The 20,639-nt window shown below is 43.7% G+C and overlaps 1 protein-coding gene across 1 annotated transcript in view; it reads left to right on the plus strand.

The window, feature by feature from the left end:
• Nucleotides 1–20,639, plus strand: part of GMPR (guanosine monophosphate reductase) — a 42,374-nt gene that overhangs the window by 12,416 nt on the left and 9,319 nt on the right. Inside the window, exons 5-8 of the mRNA XM_082291423.1 lie at nucleotides 2,204–2,285; nucleotides 4,570–4,676; nucleotides 10,226–10,268; nucleotides 16,369–16,528. Of these exons, the coding sequence (XP_082147549.1) occupies nucleotides 2,204–2,285; nucleotides 4,570–4,676; nucleotides 10,226–10,268; nucleotides 16,369–16,528 (392 nt within the window). The remainder of the gene's footprint in view (nucleotides 1–2,203; nucleotides 2,286–4,569; nucleotides 4,677–10,225; nucleotides 10,269–16,368; nucleotides 16,529–20,639) is intronic.

A 20,639-nucleotide genomic window follows, 5' to 3' on the forward strand; every position in this document is an offset into this window, starting at 1 on the left:
AGGGTATGAGGAAAGACCTGGGAAACTAAACACTGAGAGGCATAGGGCATTGGCCACCTCTCTAGGAAGCCTGTTCTAGGGTTTGTCCAACCTCTCGCTTAAGAATTGATTCCTCACGTCAGGTCTGAACCTCCCTGAGGGACACAGCTTTGAGTCATTCATATGCATCCTGTCACTGGATCCCAGAGAGAACGCGGCATCTCCCTCTCCACTTCCCCTCTTCAGGAAGCTGTAGTGAGCAATGAGGTCACCCCTTGGCCACCTTCTCTCCAAGCTAGACAAACCCGGTGCCTTGGCCACTCCCCCCAATACCTGCCTTTCAGGCCCATCACCAACTTTGCTACCTTCTTCTGGCACATTCGAAGACCTTCACGTTCTTCTTCAATTGTGGAGTGCAATTTATAGGATTGCATTCCTGTACAATATTCCCCCAGAGTATGGGAATGCAATTAGTACAGCCTATAGTGAGTTGGTTCAGCATGTGCTATGTCAGCGTTCATTTGCCTTGTGCAGCCCTTTGCAGAGAGGAAAGCGTGGTCTGAAAATGCACTGGCTAACAGTTTGTTTTCAAATGTAACTCAAAGGATAGGTTTTAGCTCATAAATCTCCTTTGAATAGGATTCAAATGTCATTTGAAATCTTTGTTCTTTGAAGACTGTCTTTTCTCCAAAAGTCATCTGGACAGTGGACACTCCTGGCAAGGGAATTAATCTCTAGCTTCACACTGATGGCTGATCCATCAGATCCACATTTAGACACACGCAAGGGCCTGTCTTGTCACGCTGAGCTTGTATCAAAATGTTTCTTTAACTGAGTAGACATAGACTGGCAGCTCTCTGCAGTTACTGCACCAGTTTTGCAAGCCAATTATCAAGTGCGTGCTAGAAGGTTGTTTTGTAGTTTCTTTTATTAAAAGTATCGGTAATTTCATCACACTGGCATTCACAGCATCCATGGACCAGAAAAATCTGTATCTCATGGTATGTTACTACAACAGGCCCCATACTCCATGCCAGCTGAGGCTGTGTCAGAAGAGAGCCCCTACCTCAATAAACCACGTGTGAAAAACCATACTCTAGTATCAGGTAACCCAATGTCAGGGGAAGTGCTACAAGTTTCTGCTACAGTTTGGAGTAGGTAAATGGTCCTGGAGGCATGAGTAGATCACAAGGTGACTGTGAGCCAGGCAAATGCATTCTTGTGTGTCAGGCAAGATATTTCCAGAAAAGGCAAGTGTTGTGCAAAGACTTGGTGAGAACTCGCCTGTACCACTGTGAATAGTTTGCATTCCTCAGGCTCAAGAAACATCTGTCTGGTATGACTTCAAGGAAGTCTGTGAAGGCAAACAGAGACAAAGCAATTATTAGGGGTGTGGAGAGCCAATAGAAGAAGATTTCTAGAAGACAGAAGATGAAGGCTGAGAGAGCTGCCTTCACTTTCAACAAAGATAACAATGTAGCCAAAAGGAGGAAAAGAGCTATTGAAGTGCAAGGAAAAATACGGTAAAGAACACAAACCAATTCAGAACTTCTTTCAAAGAAGATGTCACCCTAAACAGCATGCTCTCTGTATCTCTGCAACGGTCATGCAGAGGGAACCAAACCCCTGTTTTTAACCACTGGTATCACCACAACCAAATTGTATGAATGCTCAGATTTATATAGTCTGGATGTACATACCAATTTTGGCACCCATGTACAAAATTAGAAGAATAGTACCTTAGTTACTCTTTCAGTGGGCAAAATGCTGAATCCTAAAGGAAAAAGATATTTTCCAGAGTTTTAAACAAGATCTGAACATCTTCCTGCAAAGTGAGTTACGCAAAAGGTGTGGAGGTCTCTAGGTAGGAGAGGTGGAGGAGTTCACTGTATATTAGAGAGAAGAATAGCCCTTATGGTTAGGGATGATGTGGTTGAGAGCCTCTGGGTGAGGAGTAGGGGGATGGATGATGAAGCAGATCTCCTGATGGGATGCTAAGGATCAGGGTTTACTGGACTAATCGTTAAATTCATTTGACTTGAGAATGTACCTGTATGACTGATTTAATCTTGGTGGCACATGCATTGAACAGTATGGTGAACTATATTTTCCCATACTCTGTATAGTTCAACTTGTAAAAGCTCTGGATAAGACTTTACATTATCATCATTACTGCAGTAGTCTTGAAGTCTCCTGTACATGTGATATTGTTCTTTTTGTCTAGGCAGGCAATGTGGTGACAGGAGAGATGGTAGAAGAACTTATTATTTCTGGAGCAGATATTATTAAAGTGGGTATTGGACCAGGTAAGTCAAATAAGGGTGGCTTTTGGTACCACTGGTGGAGGAGTTGTCCAGATGGAACCAGTGTATAATGCTGTTTTCTTGCCTGTTAGAATGCCAAGATCCACTCAGGTCAATAAAGTACCAGTGACCTAGCACACAGTGTATTTAAGAAATACACAGGCAGGGTGCTAGTGTTTCATAGTGCACAGAGTTGCATATTGCTCCTTCAGTCGGTGAAGATGCCTGTTATTGGAAGCACTGGACTGCCTGAGTTCCTGACATTATCACTGATAACATGTTGTGTTTGGGAACACTTTTCTAGCCTGTTGAAAAGAGGATGAGTCATCCAAGCTAAAGCTCAAAGGATACTGTGTTCAGGTGTCCACTTCTGTCAAGGAAAGATGGGTTTCTGAATAGCTTTATGATTTGTGTTCTGTGAAGCTGAGGTTATCCTTGTCAATGTCCTCACAGATGCAATTGTGGTAATTGCAAAATATGGGTAACTTTGCCTCTAGCTGTTACTATTGCCTGGGAGCTAAAATTTACATTAATGCACTTACATGCTATCACTCTAACGTTTCCATGGATAAATGAGAGAACTCTAAACTTCTTACAGTGTTTTTCCTGTCTTCCCTAATATTGTTGTCTGGCATACACTGCCATAATCGGTCTTTTTTTCCCCCCTCTCTCTTTGTGCCTTCCTTCACATATTCCTTCTCTTGCTATTTTCTTCTTAGACTGCAGCTGGAGTCACCATATGTGGGCTAGATTTTAAAGTGGCTAGCACAAATGCCACTGACAGTATAGCTGTGATCAGCCAGTGCAGTGCAGGCAGATTGTTTACTCTGCAGTGCCAAATAGTTACAATCCATGAATGGATAACTGGAGCAGAGAAAATGATGTAATAAACATTGCAGTTGTGCCCAGGAAGATGTCAAACAATAAATATTGCAAAATACATGAAGAATAAACAACAGAGATGTCATAGTGTAATTATCACAGGAAAATTCAGATTTAAAAGAAGAATAATTATAGTTTGTAGCCTCAAACATGGAAATACGAGTAAATGCTGTATAATCCTCCCTGGAGATCTTCCTGAACAGATCTGTACAAATTGACCACGCAAACCCACAGGTTCCTCCCTCAGGTCTTCAGGTTCTTTTCCAGATAATGATCCATCCTGTGGAAAATGGCAATGATTTATTATAAAGCATTACATACACTATAAAGTACAAGCCGTGTGGAAATTATATTAAAACTAATTTTGTTACTATTTTGCAAGAATTCTTCTCAGTGTTTTCACTTTGTCAGTTCTTTGAAGGATCTTTGGTAAATTTTGCTTTACTGGTAGCTTGAATATACCTGGATATCAGCTGAGTGACAGGATCCAGATTTCACTGCATTTGGTTTAGAATCTGTTTTGAAATTCTTGTTATCATGCAGACCTTTTACATCTGTATCCTAAATTATAGGACCTAGACTGGCAAAAAGCAATCCTCATTTTGACTCTTAATTTGAGGAAAAAATAGAGAAGGTATTCCAGAAGGTCTATAGCCATGTTGCTATGTTGAACTATAATTAAATTGGTTTATGTGTGTGTGTGTATATATATATGTTTATTTTTATCTGCACATGCATGCACAATGTATGTGTATAAATAATATAGTTCAATTATTAGATATAGTTTACATATTTCCCTTGGTGTTGCACTATACAGCTTTCAGATGATTACTTATCTCGCTTTTTAAATGCTATGTGCTGATTTTTTTATATTCCCCAAAACTGCAGTCAACCAAATATTTCTGCCTTCAATATTAAACAAATGATGGGAAAATTGTTACAAAAAAAAAAAGTTACTGATTTTACCACAGAATTATTTCTTTAAACATGCAGAAAAGAGATAGAAATATTTATTAGAAGAAATGTTCAGGTAATAACTGCTACTGCTAAGTCTCACAGGTTGTGATTCTAGTCCTGTTGTCCCTTCCCTTCAGGCATCTCAGTCAGATTGCCTTTCTTGTGATGCAGTAATTCCTTCACTGAGAAGTATTACTGATGAGACCTTAAACTGGGACTTGCCCTGGAGAAGAAAGGGGGGACATTAGTCTCCTCAGCCATAGCTCCCATGAAGTTGTGTGAGAGCATTTAAAAACTCAAGTTCCTATGTGTTCCTTTTATCTCTGAGAAGCTACCATTGGCAATAGAGACTTCTTGAGAGAAAAATAGTGCTGATAGAAACACTTCTTTTTGTATCATTTCTGTCATCCTAATGGGCTATGTTTTTTCCTCTCATTCTCTTGTCTAGGTTCTGTGTGTACCACTCGGATTAAGACAGGGGTGGGCTATCCCCAGCTAAGTGCTGTTATTGAGTGTGCAGACTCAGCACATGGCTTGAAAGGACATATCATCTCTGTAAGTAACTATCATCCACTCTCAGATTCCCACTGTGCAAATCATTGTGGAATAGGAGAATCAAGCAGTCTAGTACCCTGCATGTTGAAGCCTGGCCTTCTGTCATCTCAGTTGACTCCTGTATTAGCACCTAGGACAGTCAGTGGAGATCCAGATGTAAAGAAACCAACTCTCTCTAACATTAAAAAGACATGGGCACCTCACTTCTGTTAATGCCTTTGGAAATCTGCTTCTTGCTCCCTGAATGGAGTAAGCTGTTATGTAAACAGAATAGGAAGCTTGATAGTGTTTTCACTATTGAAGCAAACAGTAATTCCTATGAAAGACTTCTGAAAAAGGAGTGGAACGTAAACATGGCTTTCCTCAGAGAGTGTGACTGAGGGGCGGGCAGGCAGTAGAGGTGAGTACAAGGTAAAATGATGCAAGCCCGTCTGTGCCCTAGTTGGATTGATCCAGACAGCATTGTCACAGAGCTCTCTGCGCAGGGGCAGGAGTGTTCGAGGTGGCTCTTTTGAGCACAGCTGGCATGTGAGCCACTTATGTTCTCGCCAAACTCTGGGGAAATAACAAGCCTGTGGAGAAAAAGAGCATCTGTGTATTGCGTGCTAATGGCAGTTTCCGCTCTTATCAGCAAGACCAGCTTCACCTCACACAGAGAAAGGAAATTGGCAAGCATGGCCCCAGACTGAGCTAGCGTGCAGCCTGCAGCACCCAAAGGTCCTGTGTGCTTGGGCATACACAGGCAGGCACCACACCCTGGCCATGTCAGGCTGGCACAGCCTCTGCAGGCTGCCTGTGAGGCAGCCCCTCATGGGGAGGGCACAAGGGTTCACCTGTGTGCTGTGCTCACAGTCAGCAGCCTCCCTCAGCTGCCATAGGAGAGATCACACACTGGATTTTAGATCTACTGCCAAGCGAAATCATTGGAAAGCCCTAGTTTCTTCGATCCAGTTGGGACTAGTATCCATGTGAGGAAGGAGGAATGTTGTGTTGTGTTGTGTTGTTGAGAAAGGAGGTGAGAGGAAAACAAAGTGATTGGGGATGGGCAAAGGGTTTGATTGGGTCTCTTGGAGTGTAATGGAGCAGGAACACGTGTTACAGTCAGATCTCTCTTGCTCTTTATTGTTAATGAATATGCATTCCCTCCTCTCCATGGCTCCTCTACATGAATTTTGCAGAAAAAAAGAAAAGCAGTCTGTGATTTTTATGACTTGGGCAGTATTGCAAATGTTTCTGTCTATAACAGACAGTAGAACATGTGTGCAATAGAGCATGAAAGCCTCACTATGAAGGCTGGATAAGTATAGGTGTCATCCTGGCAGTGATGCTCAGAGACCCATCTTAGTTCTGCAATAATCATTTTCTGCTAGCAGCCCTCAGAAGAATGCTGTTATCCTGATTTTACAAGAAAACGGGAAGTGTGTACTTAGACTGCTGAAAAATTAGATGGTTCTGTATTGTATCTCCTTTCCTGCTTTGGGAATGGATCAGTTCTTGACTTGCTCAGGTTTCAGTGATCCCACACCTATCAGCCCCCTAGATGTTATGGGGGAATATAGGAGGGCAATTTGATACCTTTCTACTACCAACATCTAGGCCAAGAGAAATATCTTCAGCTGCAGCTGGGGTCTCTAACATCACTTCAGCTCAACTCTGACACCCAATCTAAGAAGAGTAAAGCAAGGGTAAAGATATTATGCCTGAATTCTAGAGCATTCAGATGGGTATTGGTGTATTTATTAGCGAAAGAAAAGGCTGGACTGCATGGTTGTTGCCAGAGCTCTGGCAAGAATATCATGGAAGAGAGGTGTCCTCATGACAGAAAAACACCATATGGCAGCAATTCTAAGTATAGAATTGGGTCTGGTGGCGACAAGTATACATGGTATCCCTCAAAATGTCTCACTGCTGTCTTTCTGGGGATTGAAGAAGGGGCACACCCTACCTGAGCCAAAAGAAATCCCTACAGGCAGAGTATTACCACAGCTGTCTATGTCAATTCCCCAGGAGAAAATGTGTCTGGCTATTTTTTGTTATATTGATATGGAACTAGCAGGAAGCATATGAAAAGATTCGAAGCCTACCACCTAGCTTTGTGTAGATTATAGCTAATGGTGTGATATGGGTTAGTCCCTTGGGGCACTTTCTTGTCTCCACTTCTGTCTTGTCCAGTACCTTCATCAAATTGCTCCTTGTTTTTGTTATGCTGGTACAACTTCCATATGAAGGAAAAGATGCTGTCAGAATGAGGAAGTGGTGGTGCTGAGCACAGTATAGGCACTGCAGGGAGCACAGCACAACTGAACCCTGATCTTAAGGAGCTCTGCTAGAATGGGAGCACTATCTGGGATTTTAAGCATTCCTATTACTGAAGTTGTCATGTATGATTTTTGGAGCTGATACGTTGACAAAGAAAGTGACAATTTTCAGTCAAACATGATAGTCCAAGTGAACACCTGGTGTCTGTGTAGTCATTTACACAGAGAAGTAGGAGGTAAAATTGCACCAGTTGCTTTCCTCATGCTAAATTATCTGTAAGACTCAGAGCTCACCTCAGAAATGAATCTTTCATGACTCACTGAAAGCAGAGAGGAAACCCTCCCTAGGATACAGACACAGTTTCTGTCCCATGCTGTTTGTCTGGGAGCCAGTAGTCTCAATTTTCATTCTTGCTAATCCATTGGCCTTGAGAAAGTGCTGCAGTGAGTTACAGGAGGGGGCCTGCTTGAGATAAAGTTTCTGTTTCTTGTAGGTCAGAGAACTCCTCTGCTGGACAGAGAGGCAGTCACATATTCTAGTAAGCCAGCAATGTGGGGAATGGAAAGCAGCCTTGCATGTGTCCTCTCTCATGTGGCTATCATTTGACAGAGATCCCTGTTTCCCCTTCACCCCGCCTGGGTGATGGGTCACCAGCATTCAGTGAAAAGAATGACTAAGGGCTTCTTCACCCAGCTACTGCCATACTGTCTCTTTTTCCACACAGAAATATACCCAGTATATGTAGTTCAGAATAAAGCACCATATGTATTGTTTTTACTGCTGTATATGCCACATACTTATATATTTTCTGCATAATAGCTGTCTGATTGCTGATACTGTAGAAAGCACTGGTTATGCAGTTTATTATAAAGGTTGCTTGAAACATAAATCATAGTTATAAACTCATTATAAATTGCATATAATACTAAATGTTCAGCCAGTGCATACTGGTTTTCCATGCTGTATTTTTTTTTTCCTTGGGCTAAATTTTGTTGCTGTTAAATGGCTTGTCTATCTGGAGAACAAGACTGGGGACAATAACATTACTTCAGCCACACTAAAGTAATTCTGTTGACTGGAAAGCTGCTTTCCCCTCTCCTTGTTCTAGCACCCACTTGGCTCAGACTCATGTTTTCTACAGGTTCCATGACCATAACCCTTTCCATCAGTCTTACTTTGGAATTATGCCAGTTCTCCTGAATTCAGGGGCAGATTTTTACAGATGAATTTCCCCAGGGTTCTGAGGTAGAGGCTGAGCCTGCAGCAAGCTCTGTAACTCAAGCCCAGCCATCTACAAGTAATTTTGAACCCAGACCCAGGGCCCTGTTGTGACAAGCTGAATTTCAAGGGGAAGCTTCCGATGCAGCAGCAGAACAGTCTTACTTGGTAAACAGAGTGCCTGATATTTCACATGGAATGAAGGGCTTTATTGCATATAGTTTTATTATATAGCATCTTCTGACATAAGTGCTTAGGATGTTCCCTTTTCGTTTCCCTTTCTGTGAATCGCTAAATTTACCTGCTTATCTGAAGTAACTGGAGTCATCTACAGATAAAGAAGGGCTGTGAATCATCATTGTCGGTTCCTTTTATCTTAAATGGTAACTGGTGAGCTTTTGGGCAAGTCTCTTAAGCTGCTCAGCATTTTGTAATTTGGTAACATTCAAAGTGATATCTTTTGAAGACAGTGATTAAGGGTTACACAGTAAGGCCCCCCCATCCTCTTGGTACTTTCAAAAGCATAAAACCTTCATCTCTGCCACTACTGGGTTGGTGATAAAAGTCAGACACTGAGCCACCCAACAACAGTGGCTGCAACCCACCTACAAGAGAGCATTCACAGCCAGTGTCTCTCAGACAGTAAGTCCTAAAACTGTTCTTTGAAGATTATTAGACCCTTCTTTCTACCCTGGCTCTTCCTCCCCTGACACATGCACATGCACTCACACCCTCCTCCAGGCTATGTCAGATTTGTTAGAGGGAAAGAATTGCACAAGCAGAGCCCTTAAAAGGAGAGAGAGAGAGATTCAGCTGTCAGCCCAGCACTCATTCCTGGATCTGACAGCAAGGGTCTCTAAGCTCAACAAAAGGCAAAATTGTGCTAGAGGTTAACAGCAAATTGAATGAAAACCCTTAAAGTTCTACCAGGCACTGTTTGCAGTGGGGTGTCCTTTGAGAAGCCACTCACTTTTGGATCCACCTTCTCAGTTTGTGTCTGAATCCTTTCCTGGATACACAGAGTTTCTAACCCACAGCGCTGCTTCCAGCTGCCCATCAAAGCCAGCTCTAATGTGGCTGATGGGGGGCGTGTCTGGCTGTGCTCTGCCGCAGGTCATGCCCAGCCACGCATTTCTGCCAGCAGGGAGGTGAAACAGCGTGAGGTAACCGGCCAGTCTAGGGGGTTACTTCAAAAGCAGGAAAGATGTTGGCAGTCTGCAACGGATCCAGATCATCAAAGGAATGGGGAGCTCTCCTGGTACAATGACTGTGTAAAGGATCTTTCATCTGGTGCTCAGACCTTTACAAATCCTAAAGAACCATATCTCATGATGAGCTCTGCTGTGTGCCATTCCTTTTTTACAGCTCTATCACACATACACAGCCTCCCTGTCCTCAGCTGAAACCCCTTCATCAGCCACTGCTTTGCACTGAAACTGAAATGCGTAGGTTTAAAATGCTGGAGATCCAGAGTGCTGTTGTTTCCTTACCGAGCCCATAGCAAACAGTAAAGGAGTAGGATGAGAGGTTCATTTTCATTTACCAAAGATTATATTAACCAGGTTTCTTAGAGATTAGCAGATAAAAATCCAACATAGTTGATGGTGTATTCCCTCACCCCTCCCACTGTGACCTTTTAATGTATTGTAAACTGCTGAGAAAGTTATTTTAAATGTCTTCGGTGGTTTAAGGTAGAGGCTTGTGGTACTTCTGCATCACACAGCCTTTGATTAAAATGGCAGGGGATGATTCAGATTATCAGAGGAGGTTTTGTTTTCTGGTTTCTGGAATTTGGGAACTTGCAGTCAGGAATTTGCATTGCTGCTGTTACCAGTGGTATTATCAGTAGACTGTACAGTAGAGTAGGTGAGCCTAAAAGAGGTAAGCAGTGGAAAGGATCACCTGGATTCCCTGAAAACTTAGCCAAGATGATACATACCAAGTGCACAGTCAGCTCTCTTGACATGCTGTTCCTGAGCAGGGGCCACAGTGTTGCAGGTCGCAGAGCTCCAGTGCTCACTGGGTCCCTGGGTGACCTCGCTGCCACTCACTGTTGTCTTTTCTTTGTGCAGGACGGAGGGTGCAACTGCCCAGGAGATGTCGCCAAAGCGTTTGGTAAGGACATTGTTGTGGCACCCCCACGTGTTCCTAGCACCCCTGGCAGCAGAGATGCAGGAATCGGTTTGACCCTGAATGTGTAATCAATTAGCAGGAGGTTACATTCGTCCCTGCGGGTGACTCCAGTGAAATTAATGCACCAGGCGTGAATTCGCTCTTTGGAACAGACAGTCCAAATTCTGCAGTGCAAAACATAGAGTGGTCGAAGTGCTATTTAGAAATTATCTGCCAGGTGTGTATGAGATACAGCCACTGGGAGAGTAATACAAAGAAAACTGGTAAGAGTTTCTTCTGAGTAGGGTTCAGACATGCCTGTAACATTGCCAGATCTGGCCGACTTGAGCCCTGAGTGGAAGAAGAACTGGTGGAATGCATGTTGGACAGAAGAACAAAACAAAAAGGCGGGCCAGATCCCTGCAGATATTCTCAGGATCAGCTGTCCACTTGAAGAGATGAGATTTTATTTATACTGTATCCCCTAGAGCTAGGCAGATGTCTAAAACATCTAAGTTAATAATTAACAGATTTTGATTTCATGCCAGCAAGTTCAGTGAACTGCACCAGCTCTTAGTGATAGAATAGAGGATTTAATCTGAAAGCACTCTCTGTTGGGCATGAAAGTTATGTTGGTATGGGGGGTCAAACTCATGATTGTCACTTAGCCATAACCTTGTTACAGCAGCATATGGGAAGCAGGCACTAAATGCATCCTGAGATGACAAGACATTTAAAGGTACTCCCCCACCTCCCAAAATGCCAGACTCTTTGTAGGTGTCAAGTAGGGTAATGCCTGGAATACAGTGGGACAGCACAGTCTCTCACTGGGATTTCAGGGTGGTATGAAAATAAGAGATAGCACATTATAATACAGAATGTCTGCTTTGCAGAAGATTTGCAAGTTTGGAAATAGAGGCACGCCTAAACTCAGCTTACAGACCTGTCAAGAAAAGCTCTAGGCCTCCTGGAAAGGTTGAAACCAAAATCTGTCTTCTAAGTTTGCAGACAGCTCCTGTTTTGAGACAGGTCAGATGACAAGGAAGACTTAATTAGAGAATTCAAAGCACAGCTGTGGAGTGATTGCTACCAGCAATGAATGTGCTTGGTCAGAGGATTTCACATAACCCTTGTGTTACCCAGTGGTGATGTGATGCAGGGAATAGAGAATTCCAGTTGGGTGATTCCAACATAGCTGAACAGCAGCATCCACCCTCTTAGACAAGATTATATTAAATAATGCCAGACCTCTGCTCAGCCCTCACTCTGACATGCTGCCTGCAGTGAGGTCTTTGTTCTGCCTTTCTCTGGCTTCACAGCTCACCAAGTTCTTCCTGGTGGTGTGGTCCTTGGGAGCTTGTGAACTGAGACTGTGACTTCACTGTATTCCCAGCTGTCTGCACAGAAACTTTCTTCAACAAGAGCATTTCCAGAAGTTAGAACAACAGGAAGCAACTTCAGAGTGTTTCAAATGTTTTTCTTTGTGGTGTTTATAACAAGTCTGAAAGATCCTTGTAGTCTCTTTGGGCTAACTGAACCTAAACCTGCTTGAAGCCTGTGAAGAGACAGCTTCTGGCTTTCTTGTTTGTCAAGAGGTGCTGGGATTCACAGTGGTACATGCCTGAATTTTTCCTTGGACAGAGGAGCATCAGAAAGCTGACATTTTACAGGCAGTAGTTACACTCTTGATAGTAGCCCAGGTAGATCAGACTGGATGTGTGTTGCAGCTACAGAGCTGGAAATGATGGAGATGACCCTGATACTTACTGTATCTGGTTATGTACAGTTGAGGTAGACACACTGTGAACATCTGATGAGCTGGGCCCAGGGGTGCATTTGTCAAAAGTATGTGGCAAAATAAGCTTTGAGATAACATTATTACTACCAGTGTTTATTGAATGCTGCTGAAGTGATTGGCTATCTGAGCCTCATAGCTCGTAGCCACCATGCCCAGCATTTACAAGTCAAAGCCTTGACACTGAATTGTCGAGCGCAGACCTCTGCGCTTGAGTCACATGAATGTATTGGATAGCAAAGACCAGGTGATAAAACACAGATATGTACAGCTTCATCTAGGGATGAAGGCCGGGACAAAGCATGGGCAAAAGACATGAAGAGGACTTTTGGTTAAAGTAATTCTGCTATCTCTTTTTAGTGGATCACTGTAAAATCTTCATGGGATGGGATAATTCACTGTAAAGCAGTGACAAAGCATCCATTTGAATCATGGGAAGTGTGAGGGAGTCCCAAACGTGAAGACTAGCACTGACAAGTGGCTAAAGGTGTGACTGGAGGAGCCAAGTACTTGGAAACAGGAAGAGTAGAGTGGATTGAGTGAGAGAATTGTGAAGAACCAAGAAGTAGATGTTGAGAAGCTTTAAGTTGACACCACTTACTGGTGCCAGGTCTCAGAGGCAGATTGGGCATTTTGACAGAGGGGAAACAAGGTAGAAGCTTATTTAAAAACACAAGGAACAGGGAAGCACTGAAGGTGAGGGACAAAAATGCTGGGAGAGACATACTTTGGGAGAGATGCTGAAATTCTGGAACTGCTGAATGGGAACCTGGTATGGATTTGGTAAACTGAAGATGTCACTGCCATCTGGGTATTAGAGATTATAATGAAAAATATGTAGGTTGATAGGAAAGAAAAGAGCTGTTTTGATGCAGGAATGAGAGAAAGCATGAAAGAACTTTATGCTGGGGTCTCAGATGGTTCATATAACTGAACCCTTGGAAAGGCTGATAACATGAACACATTTCTCAGAATGCTCTAGGGAGGCACTACTGTCTCCTTTTTTAATGATGAGAAGTCAAAGCACAGAAATAGTAAGTTCAATTGCCTGAGGTCACATATATTTTTGTGACACAGCCAGAAGAGTGTGCTTTTTGAATCCTGTGCCAGCATCTTTAACACATTACTGCTGTTCCTTCCAGCAGTGATGAGAAGAGATGCAGGAGCAGGGAAGGAAAAGGAAGGAAAAATCATATAGAAAAGTCAACTGGGGACATACACTAGTTCCAGATTACACCAGATTGCACTGGCTTTTTCTCCTGTTTTTAATAGCTCTGTGTGTACCTCGTGTTGCAAAGCTCACTGGCTCAGCTGGAGCACAGGTGAATGTTGATTCCAGGGCAAGTTCTGGTCCAGGCAAACTTACACTGCATCTGCCTGGAGGGCTGCCCAGCCCACAAATCCAGGCCGACTCCAGCTGAATTTGTGCAGAGCCAATCTGGTTATCAGTGACTTGTATAATCAGACATACAGAAGACATCTGAGGGACTCTGTCCAGATCCAGCAGAACTGTGTAAGTGCTGCAAGCTTGGGCTGGCATCAGCACTGCTGTTCTGTAATGGCTTGAAAGAGGAGGCACTGTGAAATGTGAATGAGTAAAATCAGCCCAGATACAGCACAGGCCTCAAGGGGAAAGTCAGTGCACGAAAGCGGCGTTGTGTAAAAACAGGACTAGTCTGGCCAGCTCTGGGTGAGCTACTGGGATGCTTGTGTGCAACATACCCCATCACATCCTGTGTTATCTAGGGGGTTGTTGCCAGCTGTTCCCAGTCCCCCACAACCTGAAATAATGGCACACTGTCAATCTGTACTTGAAAACAAAAGACTGCATATGGATGTTGCAAATATCACCAGAGCTTCTGGTAGTTATACAAGAAAAACATTCATAAGTTGAAGACCATGCTAAAAACTACAACCTCTTGATCAGATATTAACTGGTAGAAACATAAAGGAACAGACTTGAAACTTTCAGATATCTTTGCAACGCTGAAGCACAGTGGAAAGTTCTGGAGAACATCAGAGAAGTATATTAAATATGGGCTTGTCATTTCTGAAGCAGCAGGGCAGCAAGCATGTGTCGTTTCAATGTTTAGACGTGCTGCATCTGCTCTAACATAGCTCCTCTCTTCTGGGAGAGCTTGATGAATTATGTTGTAGTTTGCAAAAGTTACTCAAGTTGGATGAGTTTCAATCCTGTAATTCAAACATATTTGCTTCCCTCCCAAAAATATGCAGCCAAAAGGAAAATAATAAATAGATACTGAAGTGCACAGGAACCACAATTCTGTGATTCTGAAGTGTAGATTTCATGTGGCTTTTGCATTAATAATTTGAAGGTTGTAAGACCCACAACCAGAAATGGCAGTAGAATTGGGCATCAGGAGATAGTCTTGACAAGGCAAAGAATCCAGAATGTCTTTTGGCAGGCTTTTGACTTGTTTAAATGCCCTCTTTGGAACCTTGACCTCAAGTCTGTCCCTCCTTCCTCATGTTTTCTTCCACCCATGAAGAAGACATAAACTAGACTTTCCAGGGTGCTTATTTTTTGCAAAGATGGAGCAAGGTTGTGCCAGGTAGCAACAGGAATTTGCCACCAGCAATTAAAAGATGAGTATTCCCTTTGTTTTTGGCAGGTTAATAGTAGTAGCAGCCATGAGTTGAGCCAAGACTTCAAAACTCAGCCATCTGAAACAAGAGAGCTCAGGAGAAATCTGCCAGGTAGCTGACATGGTAGGACACCTGAATGTGCCTGGCTATAAATATTGCTTGTGATGTGCTTTGCCCAAGCCTCATTTTTAATATCCCTTTACCATGGTCATGGTGTTCCTTTCAAGCAGCCACCAGGGAAGGGGAGGTGAGGTCAGCAGAGCAGCTGGGTGCTCTGCCCCCAGGCATTGCTGCCAGCTCTGCTCTTTGGCAAATGGGTGGAGGGAGGAACTGGCACACTTCACCCTGTCATGTGTTCTAAGATCAAATATACCCAAATTCAGGTTTAGCAGAAGCTGAGCAGATTTGATAGTGATTTCACTTACTTTTCAGATTTCAAGGTCTGGTGCTATTGTTTGGCTAGTGACAGAGATCAGAGAAAATCCTAATGCCAGACTTACCTAGTCTGGGATCTCCCCAGAGTTTGGAATTGTTCTTAACAGGATGTGTGTAGTTCAAGCTCATCTGCTTTCTGTGAAGTGAGGTTTATAGCTCAGTTCTTTTGCCAGTTCTGGGAAGAAGCTGAGCAGTGAGGAGACCTGTTCTGACACATACATGTTGAAGAAGCAGAAAGTATGAACAGTAAAATGCTTTGTTTCAGGGGTGGGTCACCACAGGCTTATAAAAGACTAAAAGACAAACTCTTCCAAGCACAACTAGATATGCCAAAGTATCACAGGAGGAGCTGCTGGTGGAATAGTTCCAGCCCAGCTGGAAATATTGGAGATCACAGTAGAAAACTAAGAAGGATTCCAAAAACCTTCTTCCTGATCTTACTTCCAGTGGAGCCAATTTCATTATTTATAAAGCCAGAGGAGATAGACAGACTGAACAGTCATGACTGAGTATTCAGTGTTGCTATTCAGTACCTGGAACATATTTAGGAGTTGTAGTTATGGGTTAGACCTCCTTTGTGGTGCATGCTGAGAACCCAGGTGTGGTGGTCCTTGGCCCAGGATTTTTAAACAGGAACCAAATGCAAACCCATCCAGATCTCTTTGACTAGGGATCATCCAGAACAACACTGAACACATATGGCTGATGGACTTGAAAAATCCATAATTTCAATTAAAAATCTGCTTGTTTTATGTCATTGTTGGGAGGAGTACATTACATTCATGAGTCTGCTTTCCTTCAGAGTACATCCCCACTCACAGCTTGTGGCCTAGAAAGCTCTTGAAGTAGGAACCATCCACTTCTCTGTACAGCATTGAGCTCAACAGGTCCCAGCCCTGTGTTTAGGACTTCTGATTGCTGCAGTCACAGTTAATAAGGAATCGTGCTCAGATACTATCACAAAGTAAAGGGTTAAAACTGAATTTGAAAATAAAAGACTGTCGGGTAGAGTAGAATAATCTATATCTTTGTCATTGTAACAGAAAAGTATTTTTTCCATTTCAAGTACCAAAGAAATACAATTCAGCCTGTGTCAGTTCTGCAGTAAAGCTTTTCTTCCAAGTTTGCTGTGACTGTTACAGGAGGGGACTCTGTACCAAACTTTTAAATGCTGGTTATTGTTTCTGGAGATCACTGTGTTCTTGCTTTGTCTTTCACCTTCTTCTCCTTTCCCTGCTTTCTGACATGTCCCTTTGCTGATCACAGGAGCTGGTGCTGACTTTGTCATGATTGGAGGAATGTTTGCAGGCCATGACCAGAGTGCTGGAGACATTATAGAAAAGAATGGCAAGAAGGTGAAACTATTCTATGGAATGAGCTCTGATACAGCCATGATGAAGCATGCAGGAGGGGTTGCTGAATACAGGTATGAATTCCACACAGGAGCAATTGCAGTGAGCCATCCATCCAGGAACTTCTGGAGCAGAATTGTGCAAAAGGAAACAGGCCTATGCTGCTACTCCCATTGAAGAAGCTGTTGCCTACACTTATGACAGCAGATCTGAGGGAGGGATGACATCCTGAGGGAGACAAAGAGCTAGAGTTGGCTAGCTGAGAGCAGTGATGTTCACTTGTCTGCAGCTGGTGCAGTGTGCTGTCACTGCAGCACCAGCTGTGTGGTCTGGGAAGTCATTAGGCACTTTTCTGACTTTACTGGTCCCTCAGGATGTGTATGAACTAAATGCTGGAACATGGCATAAAAGGCTGCAGTTTCTGTGCCTCTGCTTGTCCACGTTGGGTCCTGTTGGTGTAGGGATTCCCAGCTAACCCACATGCTCCCTTCTGTTTGCAGAAAGTGGGTGCTGGTGAACTGGTGAAGCTCAGCTGGGGTTTCCCCAGTATGGAGATAAGGGCCCAGGACCTCCAAGGCACTCAATCACCAGCAGCAGCCCCAGGACTCCCTTCTGCATTTGTTGGGCAGTCTTCTTAGGCAGCAGAAGCCTGCTGTACAGTTTTCCCACCCCTCTTTTTGTAACAGAGCACCAGAGTAGCCTCAAATAATGCAGAATGCAGCAGCTTAATTTTTGAGCTAAAATCCTCAGGGGAGAAGAAAGGAAGATGGATTTTGCAGAGGAATCCGTTGTCCACTGCTATTTTACTCCAGAAAGTGCTGAGAATTTTGAGTTTTTGAAAAAGCAGATGACACCAGAAAACCTCTGTGTCTTTTCTCTTACGAGTGGCAGTCATAGTCACTACCCTCAGACAACAGGATTCTTACATACTTTGTTAGAGAATGACTCCTTACAGTAAACACTGGTTTATTGAGGGGTCCCTTTTGATTCTTCTCTGCTGGCGTAGATTCAGGCTCTGGTCCCATCTGGTAAACTGCTGTTTGCAAGAGTCTCAGACACAGTGACCTTACCTGCTGTTCCAGCCAGACACTCAGGACTGATGGGTTTTGTTGGCCTTGTCTGCTACAACCACTCCAGCATACAGGTTTTTCCCAACATGTCCAGCTGCTACCATGGGTAAGAGTTGCAGCTCTGTGAAGGTGACAGCACAGAATGTAAAGCAGAATGGGATCCACAAAACAAAATGGAATTCATGCTTTGACACAGAGACAAGCTGATAGATAGCAGTCCCAGATGTCATGCTACATGGAAGGATCTTTGATCCCACCTCCTGTCCTCCACCCCAGCATTGACTCCTGTGGTGGTTGTGGTCTGCACCATAAAATTGTGCATTAGTTCACATAGCATGTTGTGAAGTGCAAAGTGGTAGAACACAGCCTCCTTCAGAGTATTTACACCCATGTCCTTTGGCCTAAATCATGGCATCACAAAATCATTTGGGTTGGAAGGGACCTTTAAGGTTCATCTAGTCCAACCTCCAGTACAATGAGCAGGCGCATCTTCAACTAGATCAGGTTGCTCAGAGCCCCATCCAACTTGGCCTTGAATGTTTCCAGGGATGGGGCATCCACCGTGTCTCTGGGAAACCTGTTCAGTGTTTTTGATTTCAAACACGACTGTTTATTTGCAGAAGAGCTGCACAGGAGGCCATCTGCATCTGAGACGACCTGAAATGATGCACCAGAAAGATGTGCTTGCAAATTCCTGAGCTTTGATTCACTTTGGGTTCATATGCCATTTCCCAGAAGCAGTGCACAGTTTGGGGCCTCTTTTTTATTTTTTTTTTTTGTCCCCCAAAAATCTGCTTGTCATCAAAGCCTCTGAACAAATGCTCTGAGTGGACAGCACTAATAAGTGTCTCACAGTATAAAAGTGGCAGCTGCCATTTGCATGGTGGTGCTGGCAAGCTTTTACCTGAATGATCATTTCCTGTCCTGTGCTACCCTGTGTTTGAGTCAGCTGGAGTGTGGGAAAGGCCTGGTGCTGATCAGGCATTTAGTTAATGGCAGCTCCCTGAGAGGTCACAGAGCAGCCCAAGCGTGCTGCATGGATCTCAGTGCAGCACTGTCATTAGGGCCTGGCTTCCACAGAGGTGGTTGAAAGTTGCAGGAAAACTTTGAGAAAGCTGGCTGTACTAGGGGGACGAAGGACTAAGGCAGCTCTTAAATTCTGTTCCACCTAGTTAGGTGTGTGTGATCTGGTAACAAAATTTATTGCCAGCAGGAGAACTAATTGACACTGGTCCCTCTTAAAAATGAGATAAAGTGCAAGTATTCTATCTTGTAGGAGCAAAGGATGTACAGAAATGTACGGAGCTTTAGGGACCGAGTCTGAAGAGCTAGCCAGAGTAACGACACATACACCGATACGATTTGGGCATCGTTCTCCCTTTATTGTTTAACTATACAAGCTCATATCTACTTTTGCAAAGATTCACACCCAGTCCCTCTAGATGGCCTCTAATCCACAGGAGAGCCGACCAGTGTATTGCTTTGCCAAGGACCTTCAGGCCTGCCTGCAGCCAGGTGCTTTTCAGGCCTGCCTGCAGCCAGGGGCCAGTTCAGGGGCTTTTCCTCAGCAACCGTGGGTTGTCCAATCTTTCCAGGGGTATCATATGCCCTTGTTCCATAAGGAATCCCTCTACACTGAGCTGTATTTGGCTCAGTCTAGACAGACCCTTTGAAGTCATTATGGGCAATGCTATACAGATTTGGCTTGATCCATAGCTGTATTTTGATTTGCATCCTCAATTTAAGAATTCCCTGGGGACCAAGTTCTGAAACTCTCTCAGCAGCAAGGGAGCAGGAGCACAATCGGAAGTTTTCAGTCCCTGTTGAGATACTGCATTTCTGTGCCATTAATGGGTAGCATAGAAGGAGTCTCCCAGTCTACTGCTAGATACAACAGCTCCAAACAGTAAACCTGTGACCCTTGGCTCTTAACTGTGAAAGTGCTGATACCCATCTTCACTCTACAGCCGTGACACAGCACTTGCTACCTTTACCAGCCTTGGTCTCAGTCTTCCTTGGCCTGTCCCAGCATGAGTGTCACTGTGGTTTAAAAATAGCAGCTGCTAAATCCAGCACTGTAAATGTGCTGGGCATTGAAGGGGGATTTGAAACAGCATAAGGCTTTGCTTTGAATTTCTCTTACAGTAAAAGTTACAGGAAGTTTAATCACTTCCTAGTTAAGCTTATGGCAAGCTTGAACCAAAAGGGTTCTTAGTCAGCATTTTAAATGCTGGAAACCTCAAACTTGACCCAGACAGGTCAAGTCAGTGGGGTTCCTTTATATGCATTTAAAAAGCCCAGCTGTAAGTCTGTATTGGTGACCCAAATAAGCTGTTTTGTCTTTAAAAGAGCCTGAGCACCCACAGCCTGTTATTCTAGCAGTGGGGAGCTCAGTGTGCTCCGTCCCCTGCAGAATCAGACTGCTTGTCACTTAACTTCATCTTCTCAAAATTACACGTGATGGCTGGAGAACCTGAGCCTGCAGCAGTTACATTAAAACTGACAGGTAAGGTGAGATGGCTGTAGCAGGGGATAAAGTCATGAGAGTAATTGGTTTTGTAATGAATATGTCAAGCTGATCCCATTTAATCTGTGTACGCAGTTTCATTACTCTTATGTAATTTATATATTGGCTTATTTTTACATTTTCACCTCCTTCCATGAGGAATATGGATCAGAGCTGGGGATTTCTGAAAGGCAGTTTTTATGTTTCTTTTGTGGGAGAAGAGAAATAAGGCAAGCAGGGACTGAGGCTGCATGCGGTATTGTTCAGTTCGAGCCAATTTGCTTTTGTTAACCCTTTTGAGATTTCATAGGTTTTGTGTGAACGCTGCAGTTCTATGGTGGCCACTCAGCAATTCACAGCTGCTACTAAGCTGGGTTTGGGCACTTCATATTAACTGCAGGGTGAAATTTTGGCCACAGAGACAGAATAGCACCAACTGCTGGCTGCTGCTTACCATCTTGTTGTGTATCCCAAATGATAGCCTGGAAGACCTACCCACAGTTCCTCCATTTCTTATATGCCCCACTCAAAAGATTGCCTCATGACAGGGCAGCCTCACCCCTTTATTCTGACCCACGTTTTGCTGGGCTGACAGAGCACCATCACGTC

Source organism: Coloeus monedula (assembly GCF_965178545.1).
Source record: "Coloeus monedula genome assembly, chromosome: 1".
In the NCBI taxonomy this organism is placed as follows: Eukaryota; Metazoa; Chordata; class Aves; order Passeriformes; family Corvidae; genus Coloeus; species Coloeus monedula.